The sequence below is a fragment of the Apis laboriosa genome, unplaced genomic scaffold (genome assembly GCF_014066325.1).
Source record: "Apis laboriosa isolate Shangri-la unplaced genomic scaffold, ASM1406632v1 scaffold1321_cov151, whole genome shotgun sequence".
In the NCBI taxonomy this organism is placed as follows: domain Eukaryota; kingdom Metazoa; phylum Arthropoda; class Insecta; order Hymenoptera; family Apidae; genus Apis; species Apis laboriosa.
Window position 1 is genome coordinate 1,296,192 of NW_025221248.1, and position 22,184 is coordinate 1,318,375.

Consider the following 22,184-nt stretch of genomic DNA (forward strand, 5'->3'; position numbering starts at 1 on the left):
TCCACTCGTTTCGTCACGATTCTTGCTCGTTTCTGAAGGAAAATGTACTTATGTGGCCCGATATTGCTTGTATCCCCGTCATATTAGATCAGATTTTAAATGTTAAATTAAAATATTAATAATATAATATAAATAAATATATATATTTCCTGCATCTGTATAGGTATATTATAATTATATTTGTAATATTTCTTAGATGCAGTAAACGTTAAATAAATATAAATAAATATAAATTGATTTTTGTAAATTGTTATTATAATTTATCTAGGGAATCAGAATATTATTATTGTATATTTAAATGGTAAAAATAATAGATGATAAATAGCTAGAATAATATTTAAAGAAGCGTACGCGAATTTTTACAACAGCTGATGTTTATAATAAATATTTAAATATTTTAAATAATAATTTATAATTGAAATAACATGAAAATAAATACGTAATTATATTTCTATATGAATAAAATACATTGTATATTGTCATTTGCTAAGAATATTTTCACCTATTTGATAAATAATTTTTAGCGTTAAGATTTTTGATACTCATGAAAAATCGATGAAAATATAATATAAATTCAATTTTATATTTAATAAATTAGAAATATCGAAATTTGGATTCGTAAATATCATTGAAAATATTTGTGATTGCAAAAACATTAAATTCGCAACAATTTAGTATTTCAGACACTGATTCTAGATTATAAATAACCTTTATTAAAATCGGACAATATTTTATTTTCTTCCTCTATCTACTTGTCTCAAATATCTAAATTTATCGCAAATAAAGAAATAGGCAACTAAATCAAACTCCAAACACAATCTGACAAGCGAACAATACGATAATTTAAATTTCTGAATTGAAGCTTTAAAGTCCCTAGCAGGTACAATAAAACTATCCTAATTTCAATCATCCGAATACAAAACGTATTTAAATTAACACATTTGAAAATATTTTCTCCATTTTGAAACGATATATAAAAACGATTAATTCATTTTTTATATTACGATACAGGACGAGTAGAATAATTTAAAGTTTTCCTTTTAAATATTTTTTTAAACAAAAAAGCTAAAACATATTATTATAAAACGAAAGAAATATTAATGCTATCTATCGAAGAAGTGATCAAGCCACTAATAATCTAATAAACATCCGTGTTTCAAAATTGCCCAAAATTTTCTTACCACAATTCGCGTATTAAATTCTATTCTTCTTAAAGAAAGGATAAAGTCTCCTGAATTAATTTTATACATATTATCAGGATTTGAAACGAGACAAAAAGAATTGACTCGAGCGTAGAAGCGAGCGGGAAGAGAATGGTTGCGTTTCACGACATTGGTACAGTAGGAGAGCGAGTGGAGAAGAGAGCGGCGAACGTTTCAGAGTATCGCGAATCGATCGGACCCAGAGTCACGCTTGCAAATAAACGCCCGCGGAACGCGGCTCGAGCCTGCGTCCGTGTTCACGAGGCACTACCTGGCCTCTTTCACCGGTGAAACGCGGCTGTAGGCGTCGAATCGCCATCGTTGGGCCCACCCATAGATACCGTCCGAAGTAGGCAAGCGTGTCTAACTCCCATAGAGCACGAACACACAGGGAGGATCTGGAACGAGACGAGGCGTGTTTCATCAGTTCATCATCGATTTTGGATTTACATGTCGCAAGCTGGAGGCCGATTCGTCGCGCCCACGACACCGCATAACCGTGGGAAATTCGGCCGGGGAAATTAATAATAGGAGTGGCGAATAATTCTTTTCTTTCCATTTCATTTCTCTTATTCGGAATCTCCGTGTCTAGAAATCTTAATACAAATCTGTGTGTAAGGTGAAGTATTGATATTGATATTGTTTTCGTGATTATCGGTGTGAAAAGAATTTCTTAAAAAATTTATGGACAATGTTTTGCGTTTAAGCGTTAATTGTGAAATATTTATATTGTATAGGTATATTATAATTATATTTGTAATATTTCTTAGATGCAGGAAACGTGACTTTGTTCGAGAGAAGATGATAGGTTGCAATAATTGTGTCAGATGATCAAGTATTTCCTTTTTATTCTAGATAAATCGAAAAATTCCTAGGAATAATTGTAATTGAAGAATGAATTTTTCAGATCTTTAGAATATTTCTAAGGGAAATCCAATAAAGATTTAAGAAGCTGTTGTTCCTTTTATCCTTTTTTTTATCGTCGAATTTCTTTATACATATTTCATTTTACTTGAATTAAATCTTTCTTACCAACTTTTCTAAACTTATCTTGATATAGCAATCTTCTTCTTTTAGGATTGGAATTTTAATTCTACCAAGATTCGAGTTATATTCGTTGCGATACAACAATACTTGTATCAATCTTATATTCATAGTTATTTGATCGATTGTTAAATTGAAATTTCTTGACTTTCACAAAGTTTGTCCAAAATCTCATATGTATCTATATATCATCATATAGCCTTTATATTTAAAACCACAAAATTATTACTAACAAATTCAACCATATTCCATAGTTTTCCAAGATTAATACTCTCCTTTCTACTTATTTCACGAAAACAGATCACGCAAACATCTTTGTGAGATCAAATTGCCCTTATAACCACCATTACATTGCCCACAACTGAAACCACCATAAAAAAATACAAAACAAATTTCTTAAGATAATGGAAAGCAATTCTCAGAAATCAAATTGTATAAAATGGCGAACATAGTGTTGTATACATTCTATAATATAAACTTTTCTCTGTCAAATTTTTAATCCTCTTAATAATATTATTGGAAATTTTCAAGTCGATTAAGTTTCTTTGACATTAATTTAATTACCAAAATATCCATATATCCTTTCGAAAATTCAATAGATTTGTGTGGAAGTAGTGATTCTTATGGAAATCAAAGAGTTGGTAAATTGATAGTAACAGAGGGTTGCTACTACCTCTAGAGGATCGAGTTTGATTGAAGACGAGAGAACGTTTTGAATAATTTTCCGGATAGTTATTCCGGTAATTGGCTATTTGTGGCTAACATTGCATATTTTAACGAATGTGTATCGTGCTTGTAGCATATTTCGCTCGCTTATATTTCTTGAAGTTCGTCGATGCGTGCCCTGAAGGCTTATTTGAACATTGTAGTAATGTAGTTTCAGGAATCAAACTTTTTTTTTTTTACATTTGCAAATATTATTATGATTCTTACGAGGATGATTGTTAATAATTATCTGTAATATAATTTTAAGATTTATTAGAATAATAATAGAGTTTTTACAAGAAGATTATTTTTTTTAATATAATCTGGTTCATAAGCTTTTTTTATATTTGGAAAAAAATATTTTCTGTCCAAAATAAATTATATATTCTTCTATTCATGATCCATGACAAATCAATCCGTGATGCTTTTTTTTTAAATTTATCAATTTATATAAACATATTATATTATCTCTATGCTATATTAGATGACTTTTATAGATTTCAATTTTCGATATACTTTTAGATCAGAAAAACCATAAGAGCACATTTTTTGGTAAGAAAAATTATTACAAATTACTGAGTAAAAATTTATAAAATAAATAAAAATAATTTGTTGTTTGTCAAAAATTGTTTATCAAATTCATATTTTAAAAGCTTAGATATTATTACCATGGAACACAATTTTTCTTCACTTTTAAAAGTTATGAACATATATTGATAAATTTTATTTCTTTATATCAATAAAATCGATTCAGATATTGTATGATAATAAATACAATTTGATCTTCGTGTCATTCGAAGACTTATACTTGAGGTCGATGCCTTTTAGAGATAATATTTGTATAAATGCCATTTCAAAATGGATCCAGATTTGAATATATAACTATAGACGTGAAAATTCGAAAATATCAAGATAATTTGCGAATTTTTTCCAATTTAAATCAAAAGTATCATATGCTATTTTACTACTATAAATATCGAGATTTCATAAATTCGAATCATTTTTTAGAACAAGTTTTGTTGAATATATGAACCATAAATCGAAAGTATTTACTGAGAAAACATTTAACAGAGTTCGAGATACAATTTAGATTCTCGAAATCTTACGACATTTATTCGATTTAACTCGAATCGAGTAATTTCTGATATGATTATTAATCGAATACCCGAAATTTTCGAGTTCTTGCATATTTATAACACGAAACTTAAAATTAAAAAATTTGAATTATATCCAATTTTTTCAAAATAATGCAACAGTATTTTTATCAATACCATTTTCAAATATCGTCAATAGAATTGTAATGTTTAGAAAATTTTTCCACGATTGTCTTGATTCCCCGTGAAACATTTTATTAACTTTTTAACATCTCCATTCTGAATTCGAATGAGATCGAGAATGAATGGATTTCGCGGCTGTTGGAACAGGAAAGTAATCTTTGCTTTTAACTTAGGTATATGTGATTGGTTTTAAAGTGAAATCTTTCGAAGTATCGTATCGATCGAAGGTCGAACGAAAAGAATCCTCGAGCATCACGGTGACCGAGGCGACACTCGATTTGTCAGTACCCTCGCTGTTCCGCCGAGCCAGACGTTCTACCAAGCTATATCGAATCATTTCCGAGCGATAGAACACGAATTCCCTTTCTGCCGGCGTGTAAGGAGCGCGTAGAACCTTGGGAAGACTGGCAACTTCGGTTTAAACGCGTTCGACGGTGTCATTAGTCTATCGACAAAGCGGGAGGTTCTAGAATTGTCTACAAAATAGCTTGGAGCATTGTAAGGAAAAGTGGCTGATTGAATTCGTGTCAATCGCAACGTTTTTTTCGTTAAAAAACAAAAACGGTTTAATGGGAATTAAGATTCTTTAGGGCATCCTAAGAGTGATATTTGTTCATCGAGTTTGTATATCATTTTTTTCGAATTAAACGAAAAAATACGATATTCGAAAGAAAATATTATCTGGGATCATCGATCGTTATTTCAGTTAATGTAAATGTATTTATAATAAAATATAATTGGAAATTGTTTTTGTTATAAAAATAAATAAAGAATTAATTGGAAACTTTTTTCTTTTCAAAAATTTTCAGGTATCTTTATAGATAATTTATCTTACACAAAAAAAATAAATTTTTCAAACTGCTAAATTTTTGTTTTTATAATAAAAATTGTTTTTGTTATAAAAATAAATAAAGAATTGGAATCCATTAATTGGAAACTTTTTTTTTCTTTTCAAAATTTTTCACGTATCTTTATAGATAATTTATCTTACACAAAAAAAAAATAAATTTTTCAAACTGCTAAATTTTTTACACAACAATTTATGAAGCATTGAGATACGATTATCTAAAAACTGTGAACTTAACAGCAACGTGAGTTGATAAAACAAAAATAAAATATGATTCCCAAATATTGGGGCTCGTAAAAGACAATGGGTTAAGCATCGAATAGTTATTATGCTGAACACGAAAGATTATACGAATCTATTGCATTTGTCTCTCGATAAATTTAGATGGAACAAGTCAAGTTCCATCGTATAAAACTCGAAAACTCTTTTCCAATTTAAGCAATGTTATTTCAGACGTTCCCCAATTCCATCTTGGAAAACGAATCCAGTTTATGGCGTCTAATTCGAATAAAAAAATCTGCTCCGATTGTTTCGCATTCGAGGACCGGAAATCATCTTTCGTTCGCACGGGGTCGCGTGCCTAATGAGAGAGAGATGAGGAGACCCACCACCTTTGCAGAGGTTAACAACGGCCGGTCGTTTGTTCGATTGGTCACGGTCATCAGCCAGCATTGTTTCCTCACCGAATGATTTCTGGTAATCCATAGATATTTATTCGGTGAAAGTACTGTTCAGTTATCAGCTGGCAACAATACGTGGATTCTTAATAAACGATTGATTGAACTCCATCCATTTAATCGATACCAAACATCAATGTGCGTTTCACATCCTTCCGAATCAAATATTACTTTACTAATCGAAAATCGAATCCTAATGTAAATGTACGACTTCAATCAATGACGAAAAATCGGTAGAGATCAAAATTCTTCGATCCTTTAATTTTAATTTTGATTTCCCATCAAGTTTCATTTTCATTTTCCTCCCAGCCACGTCTCGCGCTTTCCACGAAAAGTTCCGGTCCACGGAGACAGATCCATCAGCAGTCTCGGAGGGAAGCTCGTTAAATCAGCGCCCGGCCACGTAATTTCACCGGAGGCGGGAATCTCCCCTCCTCCGTGGACGGGAAAAATAGGGTAGATGGGGAGGTGGTGAGACGGGGCGACGAGCGTTTCCGCGCAACCCCCGTTGGACATAAAAATTTCGCCCGGGGAGGGTGTGATGGTGGAAGCGGCGAGGGAATCGCGCCAGATATAAATCGGTCGACCGGATCGGAGTAGGAGGGGGCGAGGGATCAGCGTCGCGCCGCGTCGAAACTCGCTCGCCAATCGGAGCGCGGCAGGGGCGTGGACTGGAACGGAGCGGCACCGTGCCGCGCGAGAGAAGGTGGGGGGTGGTGCCAGGAACAGGCAGGATAACCTTGAACGGGAGAGAGAGAGACGACGAAGCGGACGGGGGCGTGTCGAGGGCCGTACTTTGGAGGGGAGGGGGACAGCCGCGAGTGGGGTTAATTCAGCGGCGCGTTCCAGTGCTCGCGAGTACGTGGCCGTGGTAGGGGAAAATAGATAGGCTCCCTACCCCTTTACGCGAGCGTGGAGGCAGAGCGGCGGCCAAAGAAGCGCGCACATGCGCCAAAGACACGTTGAACCGGTGTGCCGGAGAGAGCGGGCTCGCGTGACTCGTCGTCTCCCCGGCTCTCGTCAATTATGGCTAAGTACACGTATCGCGTCTAACGCGGAGAGAGAGACACAGAACGTGATGGAACAGGTCGATAGCTCGGCGAAGACGTCGTATACACATTATTAGCGGGCGTCGTCACCGATACCTTTGATTAAGACCAAGCCTCGTGCCCGAACAATGTTTCGATTAATGTTATTCACCGGGTGGATCTCCTTTTGTTCTTATGCGAGATAGCAAGCATCTTCGTGCTACGTAGGATGATATTCAATGATATTCTTCCGTGTACGAACCCGTATGAACGAGGAATAAGCGACACAACAATATTCTCAATTTTAAATGTATTATAATTAATATAACACGCGTATACAAAGATTATTCATAGTTTCTTTAATCTCGATTGGAATTTAGACGATTGATCGATCGAGTTATCGTATTCTTCGAAAGAGAAACATTTATTGAGATTACATTCAGATACTTAATAATTTTCTTTGAATTTTCTTTCCCGAGTATTTATATTTACAATGTAACGATTAAAAATTCGAACGTTGGAAGAAGAATAAACGGAATAAAATTTCTCGAGGATGAGATTCACGAAAACGGACGATTCACGGAGGGGAGAAAATTCGCGGATGGAACGTAACGTTAACGACGAAAGAATTCTTTTGAATTCTGTTTGATTTGAAGCGGAGGGAAGGCCTTGAGGGAAGGCCAAGCAAACAAGCGCTCCTCCGCCGTGGGCCGCGCGAGTTGTTCACCGGTTGGTTCGTTATTACGACGAGATGCACGCGGCAATTACTGTTAAGTATAGGTGTCCATTATATCAGCTGAAAGAGAGAACCTCGGTTTTGATGGAACGGCTCGATAAGAATGACGGCGCACTGGATAGTTATTAGTGCTCGTCACGTCGCTTTACTCGTACGACTGGCGGAGCACTGTGTGCGGTATTTCGTTAAACGTAGACCCGATGCGAAGTCATTTTTCCCCCCTTCCCCTTGCCCGATGCGTGCGCTACCACTACGATGCACCACGCTCGATTTTCGTTCGTGCTTGTGATGGTAATTTTATCGGTAGTTGCGAACCTTGTTTCGCGTGCTTAACGACTTATTAAATCGCACGAGGCGTTAATCAGATACAGATTTCGATTGAATGATAGAAGAAAAAAAAAAAAAAAAAAGAAGAAGAAGAAGAAGAAGAAGAGAAAGAAAACGTTGAACAATCGTGTGTAACTGTTCCAAGGAAATGAAGATGTAACCGCAGTGAACGGATAATCGAATCGTTTAATCAAGGTGTTAATTAAATATTTTGTACGATGGAAAAGGAAATACGTTGTAATTAAAGAAAGGAAGATACATTCTTGATATATACGGTTGTAGATAGGTTGAGCTGGGTGTTCAAGAGAGTTAGAGCCACACTCCAGATAATGTCACACGATCCATAGCGAAAGAGTGCTAACCATCGGCTCTGCTAGAAACGCAAAACACTCTAATACATTACGAAAAGGTGTTCCCACGACTGCTTATTTATCCAACCAATACCAACCAATTCGAACACGGATGGACTTGGACGCGTATCTAACGCAATTGCCGGCCAGCGTTAACTCATGAATAACCGTTCATCAGAGCTTGTACTCGTCGAACCTTCTTTCAAGTCTCTTTGCCCAATCCCTTCCTCCACATGTTGCAAAGTATTCACTCCGTTGCCCTCTTATTTCTTACAGAATTATTAACATATTTACGTAATTGTTAATTGTTCATTTGTCTTGTGGGATACGATCAAATAGATAGATGAATAAGTAAGTGTTGTTTATTGGAAATTTGATAGAAGAAAGATTGATTGTCGTGAATTTATTTATAGAAAAGTGATTTCTGATTTATTCATTTAAACGAATCATTTGATTGTAATTAGCTAAGTATTTACAGCAATAGTTATCATGTTTGTTCATAGTTTTGCTTTCATATTGTCGATTTGAAAACGATTTGGAATTATTGGAAAATATTATTGGGACAATTATTAGCAAGAATAATAATTCTGTTAACATTAATAAATTAATGAATATTTGGATATATTTATATAAAGATTTGAGGATTGAAGGTGCTCTTGTGATCCTTGTGAATAAATATACGTTGAAATTAGTTAAATTAATAATATAGACAAAATTGAATCATAAAATAATTCTGTTTTTCCGATTAATATAACCATATTTTTCAATTTTAAAAATTTCTTCTGGAAAACATCGATGTAAATAAAATAAATAAATCCAAAATATCAATATTTGAAGAATAGGTTAGATTTGACAATTATCTCCAAGTAACATCAATGTATATAACTTGATGTTTCTCGATACAACATTTTCCCACTAATCTTCTTCCAAATGTCAAAAGTTCAATTCGAATAACATGTTGTCCTTTAATTGTCCTTTAGTTGTCCTAAAATACTTTATCATCTATTGAAATAATCTTAAATTAAGAAAAAAACAATTCAGCTAATTTGTAATTGATCATTACAAAAAAGTATTCATTACATCGTTTACTATTATTCAATTAATTAGATCCAAATATATCATATTATTTATATCACCTGGCAAATATTTATATGATTTGATATTGTGAAAATGAAACGTAGAATTTGATAAAAAAAAAGAAAACATCTTACAACATTACTTTCATAGAGGATACAGCTAAGATAGGATCGAGTTCGTTTACGCGTGTGGTCCACGGAAGAACGATTGAGAGAGGGAAGGAAGTTGGAGGAAAGTGTAAATTTCGGTGAAAAAAAGCCGCTCATTGATGAATAGTTTATCGCGCCTCTCTCTCTCTCTCTCTCTCTCCATTCGTAGGTTCGTGGTCCTCCAGCCACCCCACCATAACGATCCGCTGCACGGGGATCCCCTTCCACGGGCAGGACACAATGGGCCCTACCTAAATATCGGGGGATCATGCTAAACGGCGGTAGATCAAAGGGGCCGACAGAATCCAGTGGCGAGCTATCATAATAATTAGGCTCGCTCGCGCCTCTTTGTATCGGGATAGAAAAGCCGACGGGAAGGCCAGAGAGACGAGAAGAAAAAGGGCCGGACGGAACCCGCTGCCTCGGTTTGCCTTCGCTGCCTCCAACTCGCACGGCCGTCTTTTCTTCGCCTTCTCTTCGAAGCCAATAGAAAGAATCTGAAAGAGTTTCGATTTCGCGCCATATGTGACTTTCTTTCTTGATTTCGATGCAATTTTGAAATTTAGAATTTTATTTTTTTGAAAGAAAGAATATGATTCTATGGATTAGGTAATTTTAATGAAGATTGTGTTTTTGGAAAATTTACAGAGAATGGATCGACATAACGCTTAAATTTTATTTTAAACGTGTTTAATTGCGAAATATGGAATACGTAAATAGGTGATGTTTTTGTATTAGATTTGTTGTTATCGTAAGTTATACACGATGCATAATATAAATATACTTAATCACCCAGGAAAAACCAAAATACACATCTAATAACGCATTATATATCACGTAATGGAAAATTATTTCAGATTTTTTTAGATTTTTAGACGTGCCGCAATACGTAAAAATTATTCAATACACTACTACGTAATAAAACACGGGTGTGTGTACGTACAACTCTTAACGTACAACATGCAACATACAACTGTTAATAATATCAGGAATATAACGTAACACTTGAAAACACTGCTTCGAAATGAAGATTAATTTTTCGCTTTTCCGCGAAACTCGCTTCGATATCGCGCAACTACGTCTAAGATAGTAATCAGAGAAACAAAAAAAAAAAAAAAAAAAAAANNNNAAAAAAAAAAAAAAAAAAAGAAATATGCCTCTCTAGCGAACTGTGAAGCGGTTTGAAGAGGGCGAAATTCGATCTTCTCTTGCAAGAAGCTTGATGGATATTTTCGTGTCGTGACGGCCGCTAGTTGTCGACCAGATTGCTACAATTACATGGCGAGTGAATCGATTCTCGGCACTCGGATCGCGGATAATAGTCTGTATGTAATGGTCGCGAGATACCTTTCTAGGCCCGTTCCGGACGAGCGGTGCTCGGGAACCGCGATATTTCCCCTCCTTGTTTCGACCCTACACGACGATTGTTCCCAACGATTCCGGAAACATGTTCGCCATCGACCTCTGCGGATGGCTTCCGCTTGTCCCGGCCGATCGAACGGTCGATACGCGATCGTATAGAAAAAAAGGAAACACGAGGATCGATCGGCTTTGATAGAAACGAATTTCTTCTCTCCTCCGTTATTTCTTGTCCCGCGTTCTCATACACGGGAACGCTATCGATACGAAAGTGTGCTGCTCGGCTTGTGACAAGCGTTTGTGTATGTAAAAACTTATAATAATAACGCGGATGGAACGTGAAAAATAGGGAATGGAATTCTTTTAGCTTAGAAAATAAAATAAAATATATTTAAGAGATGATTGCAATGTACGTGTCAATAAATTGGATAATATAAAGGAATAACGAGATCAATATAGCCCGTGTAATGTAATGAATCGTTAAATATCGTTTTCGCGCGAAACAACTAACGGTTAAATTAAACGTTAAGCAGATAGGATTTTTAAATAAATACGCGCGACGATGCACGAAATTAAAAAAGAAACTGGATGGAAAGAAAAGGATCGAAGCTCCCCCTCTAAATTCCAGTTTTTCGAGTCGAGCGGCACTTAGAAATCGTCAATCCGGGTGGGACGAAATCACGGTGGGCCCTCGTTAGGCGAGCTTTTCGTCGTGGAGGGTCAATCCCACGTTCCTCGAGACGAGAGAAAGAAGGAGGCGAGGAAAGAAGGGATTGCAAGAAGGACGGACAGAAGGTGGTGCGCAGCCGAAGGTAGGGGACGAGGAGGGACCGAGGCGGAGGATGGAACGAGGGGGAGGAAGAGAGTAAAAGAGGGAAAAGGACGACGAGGACGACGACGACGAGGACTACGACGACGACGATGAGGACGACGGCGGCGACGACGACGAAAGGGCCGAGTGCGTTAAAGGCCGGTCGGGCAGCGGCACAGGGACGTTAAGTACGTCTCGTAAAAATTCCATCGAGGCAGCGTCATTTTGCCGTGTCTAAGGGGCCACGGTTAAGCCTGGCCGAGGCGGGAGGGGGAGGGGGTTTCGGTAGGCGGGGCTTAGGCTGAGGCCGCCCATGGCCGACCGACTTGGGCACGTCCCATCGGCAGAGGTGGTGCACGGACGGGCCAGGCGTAGTAGGGGATTCGAACGATTCCCGTTCCCTCCTCCGCGATCGCGTTCGAGGCGGTCGAGAGTGAAGTGCCTGCCCCTGCAGGAACACCGGCCCGAGATACCCGTCCCCGTACCATTTCGAGTCACTGGCTTGGCCTGGCCTGATAGCAAGCCACCGAATCCTGTAAGCTCGTTTATCCATCCATCCGTATTGACGTTTCGTTCCAACCAGACACGCTCGATATGCCCGCGTCGTACGCCCGTGGGATCAACGGACTGGTTCGAGCGTTCATGTGTGCTTCGTGACGATAGTGTCGAGACGAGTTTCGCGCGTGTGAGCTTCACTTCTCGACAGGGTAACGATCGCGTCACGTTTATTTTTCGGGGAGTTGACTGTCGATCGAAGGAGAAAGGTGCGATGATCGTTGACCGTTGTGGACTCGAATTTTGTGCTTCTTGAGTTCGGACGAATTGTGGATTTTTCTCACTCGCGTAAACCGTATCGTGCGACGATAGATAGGCTAAGATCATCGGGGAAGAGGAGATCGTTTTCGACGTGGAATCGCGCCACGATGACAGGCGCGCAACGACGGAGAATACGTCCAGAGTGCGAGTCGTAGGAGGTTTTCGTGATGTAAGAGGAACTGTTTGAAACGATGACTGGGGACGATCGGCGGGAATTACGATGACGGTGCATTGTTGAAAAGAAGAGGAAACTTGGTCGAAGAGTAGTCCGTCAGTGTACAGTTCCGCGTTAATAAGAATGATACTTGTCGTTCGACTCGAAAGGATCGAATCCGCGGTGAGAAAATGCGGCTAAGTGTTCGACCAAATTTCAGTGCGAATCACGGATATTGACGAAACTCGTGAGTGTTTCGGATGCAACACTTTGTTGTCGACTCTCGACCGGTTTAAATCTCGATCGGTCGAGCCGAAGTTTCGAAAGCATCAACGCCGTCGCGAAGAGGTGAGATCGATCGGAAGGAATGTGCACCACGGAAATGACGGAATCGTACACGATGTCACCGTCGACGACGGTGTCCTCGAGCGCCACGACGCCTGGCTGCTTGGGATCGCCGATCCACCGACGGACGCCTTGCAGAGGGTCCCCGGGCCGGGGCGACGTCCAGGACGACGAGGACGAGATCTCCGTGGGTTGCCCTAGCCCCTTACCCCTCGTCGTGGTCGCGCCCACCGCGGACGAGGAGGAACGGTTGTCCCAATCGAGGGAGGAATACGTGGACAGACTGAGCCCGCGAAGGAGTTACCCCAGGGAGTCGGTGATCGCCGACGACGAGGACAGTTACTCGCGCGGTGGCGATTACAGGATGTCGAACGGGAGAGGGCTTCGAGTCCACGAGGGTAGCGGCGGTGATTCCGTGACCACGTTGAGGGACGAGGAAGAGGAGGAGGAGGACGACGAGGAAGTGAACAGTAGGACTAGCAGTAACGGTGCTTCGGGGGCGGGTGCCGCGGACGATTACTTCAAGCCTCTGAAACGTTTGAAGATGGTGCAGATGCAGCACTCGGACGAGGAGGACGAGAGGGACAGGGACACGAACGAGCGCGGGGTCAAGTCTTTCAGCATACTGGACATCTTGTCGCACAGACCCAAGGCGAAGATCGTGCGCCCTTGGGACACGGTCGAGTCGAATCACCACCATCTCAACCACCATCACCATCACCGCCATCACCTGCAGCAACAGCAGCAGCAACAGCACCACCAGCACCACCTTCACCACCACCATCACAATCATTCCACGCCGCCCAGGGATCTGTCCCTGATGGGCATGTCTCTCGCGTCTATGTCGGCCGGCTCGATCAGCGAGCCACCTCTCAGCAGCTCGTCCTCGTCCGGCAGGAGTTCCGTCTCCGATTCCGGAAGCCCGGATCCGTTGGGCCATCATCATCACGGTATGCATCATGGTATGCATCCGGGCTTGCATCATCCGGCGTTGCAACAGCAGCAACAGCAGCAACAGTTCAAGAGGAAAACGTCGCAGCAGCACGGCTCTCAGAGCGGGCATCATGGGAAGAGGACCACAGGGCAGGGGAGTCCTTTGGACGCGTTGTTCCAGATGACCAGCAAAACTTTCGACGCCGGTGAGCACAGTCAAGGTGAGCGTTCTTTTTTTTTCTTTTCTCTCTCTCTCTCTCTCTTCCTTTTCTTCTTCAATCTAGCGTGTTTTTTCGTAGCGTGGGAGGAGGTCGGTATCATCGAAGGAGGATTAACGTTAGGCACGCGAAACGTTAGGTTGCGCATTCGTTCGGGAAGAGAATCGAGTCGAACGTATCGTGCACGCGTTGAAAATAGGAATTATTACGGAGGCATGATGGGGCAAGTGATTACGTGTGTCGTATTTCAGCCGCGGTATGTACACATAGTCGCGATATCGTCGGTGTAACCGATGAAACAATGCCTGGCAAGGCGTTTCATTCACGCATGCAAATTCTGACTGCCCGACTGGGAGAGAAACGACCGTTAATACAGAATCGAATAATGGGACGGTCTCTTTAATTAACGATGGAAGTTTGCTTTCCCCTCCACTATCCCCCGCCATCGATGAATGGGGACCTTAATTTTGATCGATGCTCTCGAATTTGTCCTTTCTTCGTGCATCTTTGAATCATTGTTTCCTATTGAATTGAATTAACCTTGAAAGGTTTCGAATTCATCGAGTAATAATAATAATAATAATAATAATAATAATAATAATAATAATAATAATAATAATAATCAGATCAGATGAGTTGTTTATTTTTTACACGAAATTACACGGTTCCAGAACGATTTATTTATTTATTTATTTTTTTTGAACAAGTTGACAATTTATATTTCCAATGAGACACGTGTGCGGTAACGGCTAATTTTCGCGCGAACGAAATTATGCATTCACCGAAACGAGTCGTTAACGAGTAAGACAGTTGGTCGTGTTTTTTTTTATTTGATGTTTCAGCAATTAGCGAGCGAATAGTTTATGTTGGTAAGCCATCGAGGCGCCGCTTCGTTAAATAGGCTCGGTTACAGTATTTAGAAACAGGGGACGCGTGCACAAGGCTCGCCGTAGCTCGTACAAGTGCTACTTTCCAGAAGCACGTTTCTACGAACGCTAATAATATTAGAAGCTGCTGTTACCGCCTGTTCCAAGATGCATCGTAATTGAACGACGATGACATTTTTCATCGTGGCTTTGTTCCCCGCACGACAGCTCGTTTCTGAGACGGCATTCGATATTCATCGGGTCCGGTTTATTCCACGTCTCGTTTCTCGTAACGAAAGGAACAAGTATTAATCTTGTGGTGGTACAGATCGCGATCAGATCTGTTTCCACGATTGATAGCGCACGAGGGACGCGTCGATTAAACGTATCGATCGTTCTTCATTACGTATTTCTCGATAAACAAATTGAACGACGAGTAATTTTCAAGTCGTTGACCCCGCGCAAACGCGGATAAATGCCCACTTTCTGGAAATTTAATTGTATTCTGTAATGTCGAAAAGTTAATGGCAATTAATTTTTTTTAGAAATCGAATGATTTTTCTTTTTTTTTTTTTTCTCTTTTTTTCTCGCCACACAATCGACGATATATTAATTATCAAGCGAATTTAAATAATTCCTCGACGCTTTTTTATCTTTTCAAGGAATAAAATGGAAAGAGAAAATGGTCGATTGTAAAAGTTCTTCTATCCTCGCTTGATAATCGAAACGTGTCGTTTGGGATCCCTCGGGATCCCTAATGGAATTATAATTTCCTCGGAGGAATGCAATAAACACTTCCTAGCCCGTAAGAAAAATTTCCGCCCCTGGTGACGGACTAACTCTGAAAAAAAAAATTGGATTTACCTTGGATGATATCCTTGGAAATCGACAACGCAAACCGAGAGAGGCAGCCCCGGCCAGCCTGTAATCTTACCCCAAATCGTTCCTTTAATCCAATTACCTGGCGCGGTAAAAGCTAGCAAACCCAAACTTTGGCCCTTTCCCCGAAAGTCTTGTCTCGAATCGAGGAAGAGAGGATTGTAAAACCCCAGTTTTTCGTAACCCGGACGAGAAGAACAGATCTCGAGGATCGAATCTTGGCGGGATTAAACGTGGCGGAAAAGAGACAGAAGGCTGTACTAATCATCGTAAAATTAAGGGTTTATGGAAAGAAGAATTGCAGGAGCCTCGTCTCCTCGAACCTTCGACGTCCATCCTCGTGATCGTCCATCCATTGTTTACCATAGCCTCGGCAAATTGTTTTACAACACCGTGGCTCATGCTGCGCGTTTGCCTTCGTGTTTGCTCGGGAAAAGGAAACGATTCCTTTTTTTTCCTTCTTTTCTTTTCTTCTCTCTTCCCTTTAAACCCCGGCCACGTAAACAACGCGAGTTCCCTCCTTCCTCGAGGGTGACCCCAAAGCGGATTTCGGAACATTTTCAGACGTTCACTCTTATTGCTCTCACGAACAGATGCCGAGGTATTGTATCCTCTTTCTCTCTCTCTCTCCGTACCCTTGAAACGTTACGCTGTGTCAGTCGTCGACGTAACACGATACACGCGTATTTTTGTTTTCATATTCCGCAAGGACACGCGTATTTCGATGATAAGCTCCGACGGAGAAGAATAAGAAAGAGAAGGGGAAGAATAAGAAGAAGGAGAAGAAGCAAGCTGTCCTTGGAAGATTTCAATAATCTTTGTCACGCCGGTGGCAACGATAATAACAAGGAAAAACGGTGCCGCGTCCTTAGACAGCAGGATTGTTCAGGCATCAAAACGTCGTTCATCATTTTCATACCGCGCTTCCGTCCCTCTTCCCCCCTCCTCGTCCAATTACTCCCTTGATCCGTGTACAGTAGCGTAGAAAGAAAAAATTTCACGACGTACACCGTTGTCGGTGGTGTACAACAGAGATATACAACAGCTCGAGAGAGCGTTTTTAAGAGAGGAAGAAAAGGAGGAGAAAAAAAGAAGAGGAGGAGGAGGAGGAAGAAGAAGAAGAAGAAGAAGAGAAGCACGAAGAGGAACGTCGCTTCGTCGTTCCCCGACGAAAGGACAGTTTGGCATTACTTGTTCGAGGGGCGCGTAAGAGGCGCGTATTATCCTGTATAAGCCGTGGAACCGCGCACACGTTTCGTCCGGGGTCGACTGGCCTCGGCCATTCCCGTCCGTGTGTGTCCCTGGCGGGACCAGTGCAGTAATTTTAGGCCCTACCTATACAACGATGTATCTCCACACGAGTAATTTATTATGTGGCGCGGCGAGAGCATATGTCTCATTTGCATATAGCGTGATACAGAAAACGCGAGCCACCACTTCCGACGGCGGCGGCGGCGGCGGCGGCCGATACGTGAAACATTTCGACAAAGGGTTGTCCTTGTCGCTTCTTTTCCGTCTTGTACCACCTTGTGATCGAATCTAGAGGATCTGGAGGAGATGGGGAGAGAAACGATGCTAGTTTCCTTGAATGGTTTATCGTTTGGTATTCAAGTTTTGTTTTCGAAGCGATTGAGGTACGTTGGTGCGCGTGTTAAATCTTTGTTATAAATATTTTCTGGATTTTCTTTTGCGATATTTGTTTTGCGATTAAAATAGAAATCGTCAGATAGAATAAAAGGTACGCTTCTTTAAATAAAGTGGCGTTATAAATAAGTAGAATTTGGGTTTTGTTCATCTCTGAGAGTCTAGTTTATGTAATTAAAAAAGTAAAATCGATTAAAATTAAAACGCGACGAAATGATCAAAGATTTTAATTTTTGAAGAGAATTTGCATAGATATTATGTTCAAAAATAATTTATAATATTGAAAATGAAAGTGATCTTAAAATATCATCAGGATTTAATTTAATAAAATTACCATACAGATATTGATGTATTTACATAATGAAAAATGAGTAAATTCGTATTTCTTTCCGAGCCTTGATCCATATTTTTTATTCGAAATTTGAGATTGTTAATGAATATTACAAATTATATTTCTCTTGTCTGAAACATTCTTCAATCAACGATTTTTCCCTCAATTTTAATATCTTTTAATGCGTTATTAATAATGAAACTCATCTTACATCAACATTCTCGGTTTTTTATATTTTTTTCTCAAGGAAAAAATTAATTTTTATTGTATCTGTATTAATTTTGGACGTCAAATTTATCGATGCTTACAATAGATCTTATTCACTTTATTTTAACATACAATTTTGTAAAGATGTTCCATACCTTTATTGATAATATTTGCTATAACAATAAATTAATTATTTCATATAAATTGTGCAGGAAGAATTACAATCAAAACTTTATTGAAAGTAAGTAGATCAAACGTTATCAGCAAATAAAACTCGAATGGCAAATTGAAACAAGCCGAATAGTCCTTGAAACTGTAATCGTGTACCTATTCTTTTTTTTTTTAAATTTTCTTTATCTATTATTTGTTTGAATAAATGACTGACTTATATTTATGAATCGTCTTCGAAAGATTAAGTTCGATATTTTCATTTATCAAAAGAAATGTGAAATGAAAAATGAATATCACGGATTAAGTCAATTAGATAAATATATCCTATTTTGTAAATAAATATACTGTAGATATTCCTAATTGAATTTATGTAATATTTTTCATATATTTTGCATGTTTTACGTAAAAAAAATACAAGTTTTAACATGTAATATTTAATTTAATTTTGACATATTGAAATATAGGTTTATTGAGAGTATTCTATTCAAAATAATAAATAGATAAAGTGAAATAGCAGATAAATATTTCATTCTTTTTTTCTAAAGAGATATTGGTAATTGTTATGCGATAAACAGATAAAAGAATATATAAGTCATAATTGGTTCGATATGCAAATATTGTTTAGCACACGTTACAATTTTCAGTGTTTCTCGAGACTAATCCAACTTATCCAAAGTTTACAAATTTGATTTATAGAGATACATCGCTTCGAAGTTATTCCATTTTTAACGAAAATAAAGGAGTTTATGAAAATTCTAATTCTTATTTTTTTCAAAAAGATTAATAAATTAAAAACGTATATTTATATTCTTCAAATTCAAAATACTTTTCAATAAATATTTTTATTGATACTTTAACAAAAAATAATGATAAATCAAACTTCACAGAACGATAGTACAAAAAAAAAAAGACAAAAATATTAAACGAATATTAATTTTATTATTTGGAAAAATATCGTGAATATAACAAAAATTATTATTTTATATTATTATATCTATTTATTTTCTAAATTTAAATTGTGATAAGCAATTTTCACCAGATTCAGATTCAATACACAAAAATACAATGATTTGTTTTTTTAGATATTATTTCGTATGGTATAATAATTCAGAATCAAGTGCAAGTAACGTAGTATCAGTATCAATAAAAATCAATTTTATAGCGACTTATGTCAAACGATAATAACTTTGGTGACATAAAAAAATTTTCTCGAAAAATATAGAGATGAATGAATCCAATATTTTTCTAAAGGAAAAATTATGCAAAATCATTAGGAATCGCGCGTATTCAAAATATTCGGGGAGATATTACAGAGCGCAATATTTGAATTTCTGTAGATGAAATTACAGACAACGCCGGTTGTTATATTGGTAATTTAGTTATTGGAAAAATTTGAGAATGATTCGATAATGCCTCGTTTGCTCGCTTGTAATTGGAACTAATTAAAACTAATAATGCTATTATTTGTCGATTCGAGAATTCGATTTATAAATATGAAAGAGTTTTATTCGTGGTGATAGTATATCAAAAATTGGCAGAAATTTAAAAATTATTTTTTATCGAAAAATTAAATAAATAGATCAGTAGAAGAAGCCATTTTTCAACAATCAACGCATTAATTTCTATAGAGGAAGTGAGTATTTTTGAAAGTCTATAAATAACGTCGAAATTTACGAAGAGAAAATCTTAAATATTCCATTCCTATCTCAGATAGTCGTAACAAGATGGAAAACTTGATTAAAAACGATATTATTTTATAAAAAGTATTTAGAAACTGTTAGAAAGGTATTCGTTTAATCTTAACAATATATTTAATTTGTATGTATGTATTTTATATTATTAATATTATATTTACACGGTGTTATTTCTAAAACAAGTAAAGTTAATGAGAAAGAGCATTGATTAAAGCTGTAAAAGAAATTTTTAAGTTGGAAAATTTACATCAAGATTTGGCATATACTGAAATTTAATTTCCTTTTGAACAATATGAAAAAAATAATTAAATTAAATAATTAAGAAGAAAAATAAAATCTTTAATTTCATTGCTAAAAATAACTAACGAAATTTTTGGAGAAAAATTAAAAAGAAATGGAATGCTAAGAGATACAGAAAAGCAACAATTTATGTGTAAAAATTACAAATATTTTAAACAGTAGATATCTATAAAAGAATTACAAAATTTTTCAGCATATACTAATATTAAAATTTAATCATATCATTTAATCGTCTCTTGATATGTATAAAGACGTATTTTCTTCTGGCAAATTATTTTTTCGGACAGATGATATCATTTTACAATATTTCAAAAAAACTATTATCATATATTATAATGCAAAATGATAAATAAAATGATGTAATAAATAAAATAAATAATAATTTATGCAATATATGTATATATCATACAAAATAATAGCATTTTTATATATTGTGACATACCGTTTAATATATTTCTTGTATATTTGTATTGTATTTTATATAAAAATTTGCATAAAAATCGATGAATAACTTAGAATTATTTTGAAAAAATAAAATAAGTAAGAATTTCCAGAAAACTAAAATCTAATGTACCAAGACACTCTATACCTAGATATATAAAAATTTCAATTTATATGAATATCATCAATGTGTATCAATCAATCATTATTTTGGAAAAATGAAATTAAATAGAAATAACAATTTTCCAACAATCTACACTTTATTACACGTTTGAAAATATTTAAAAAAAAAAAATTCACGAATTTTGATATTTTCGCGAAGAAAGAAATTTTCCGTTTAATTGAAAACATGAGATGAATTCTAACTTAAGACGTGAGAAATCTCGCATCAGCCATTATGATTGATGTTCGTGGGAACGTTAATTTATTCACAAACACCTCGTAACCTAATGATCGATTCGATAACGAAGGGATCACGGCCGTTGTTCGTTACGAATCGCTTATATATTACCGAAGAGGGAGGGGGGGGAGTGTTTTATCAATTTTATATTTCGTCCGAAATGCTACTTTTTAGCGGCGCGTAAAGGAGATTCGTTCGCGGCACTGCGTAGAGGAGAAAGGAGGCAAAAGAGAGGAAAAGGGGAATGGCTCGCCTCGGGCAACGTGGTATAAAAGCCGGTGCGCCTTCGCTTTACGCAATTTATGATACGTTCTTTAAAAGGGCTAACATTAGGCAAAGAGGCAACAACTGCACGGGCTATTACGATGCTCCGTGATTGGCCGCACGCGTATTGAAAACCGGGCGAAATTAACGAAAATCATTTCGTCAATGATAAAAATTATGGGATGGGTGACTAGAAACTCTTCGAGACGCAAACAAGTTCACAAACTTCTCTCGAACATTTTGCCATTTTTTTCTAAAATAAATTTTCAAAACTCTCGAAATTTGCGTAAAAGAATTAAAGGATAAAGGATAGTTAATTATTGTTATCTAGTAATATTGGCTGATCACTAAAGTTGAATCGGAAGAATTCCAGAAAAATTTTAATTTCTTGGCCAAAATAATCTTTGGAGAAAATAAACGTTCGAGGAATAATAAAAATAAAATATTATATATAAATTCAGTAGTTTTCATTTTACTAAAAATAAATAACAATGAGAAAATAATAAAAAACACAGCATAATGCAAGGCATAGATTCTGGCTTTCTATTCGAATCGACAGATATAAATTTTTGTTTCGTATTCTTTCTCTTTTCACATTGAATAAAAAATTGAATTTTCTTGATTTCTCATCTTTCACAATTCACTTCTTATTATTATTTCCATTATTCCACAGAATGTTATAGTTGGAGTAACGATTCTAATAATTCGGCACAATTCGAATATTTTTTAAAGAGACCAACAATTACGAATGTGATTGGCTACATGCACGATGAAAATTAATTGCAATTCATTCCTATTATTTCAAAGACTTTCAAATCTTTTATATATTCGATTATTGACAATGTATGATATATCAAAAAGAATGCATTAAAAATTAAAAAAAAAACCTGTTCGAAAATCGATGCTCTAAACCGATCACTTAAATCGAAATT

At 37.1% G+C, this 22,184-nt stretch overlaps 1 protein-coding gene across 1 annotated transcript in view; it reads left to right on the forward strand.

Annotated features, from left to right (window-relative positions):
* The first annotated feature begins 12,662 nt into the window (after nucleotides 1-12,662).
* LOC122720785 (lateral signaling target protein 2 homolog) overlaps nucleotides 12,663-22,184 on the forward strand; it is an 84,347-nt gene continuing 74,825 nt past the window's right edge. The window contains exon 1 of the mRNA XM_043947759.1: nucleotides 12,663-14,058. Coding sequence (XP_043803694.1) covers nucleotides 12,927-14,058 — 1,132 coding nt within the window. The 5' untranslated portion in view covers nucleotides 12,663-12,926. The remainder of the gene's footprint in view (nucleotides 14,059-22,184) is intronic.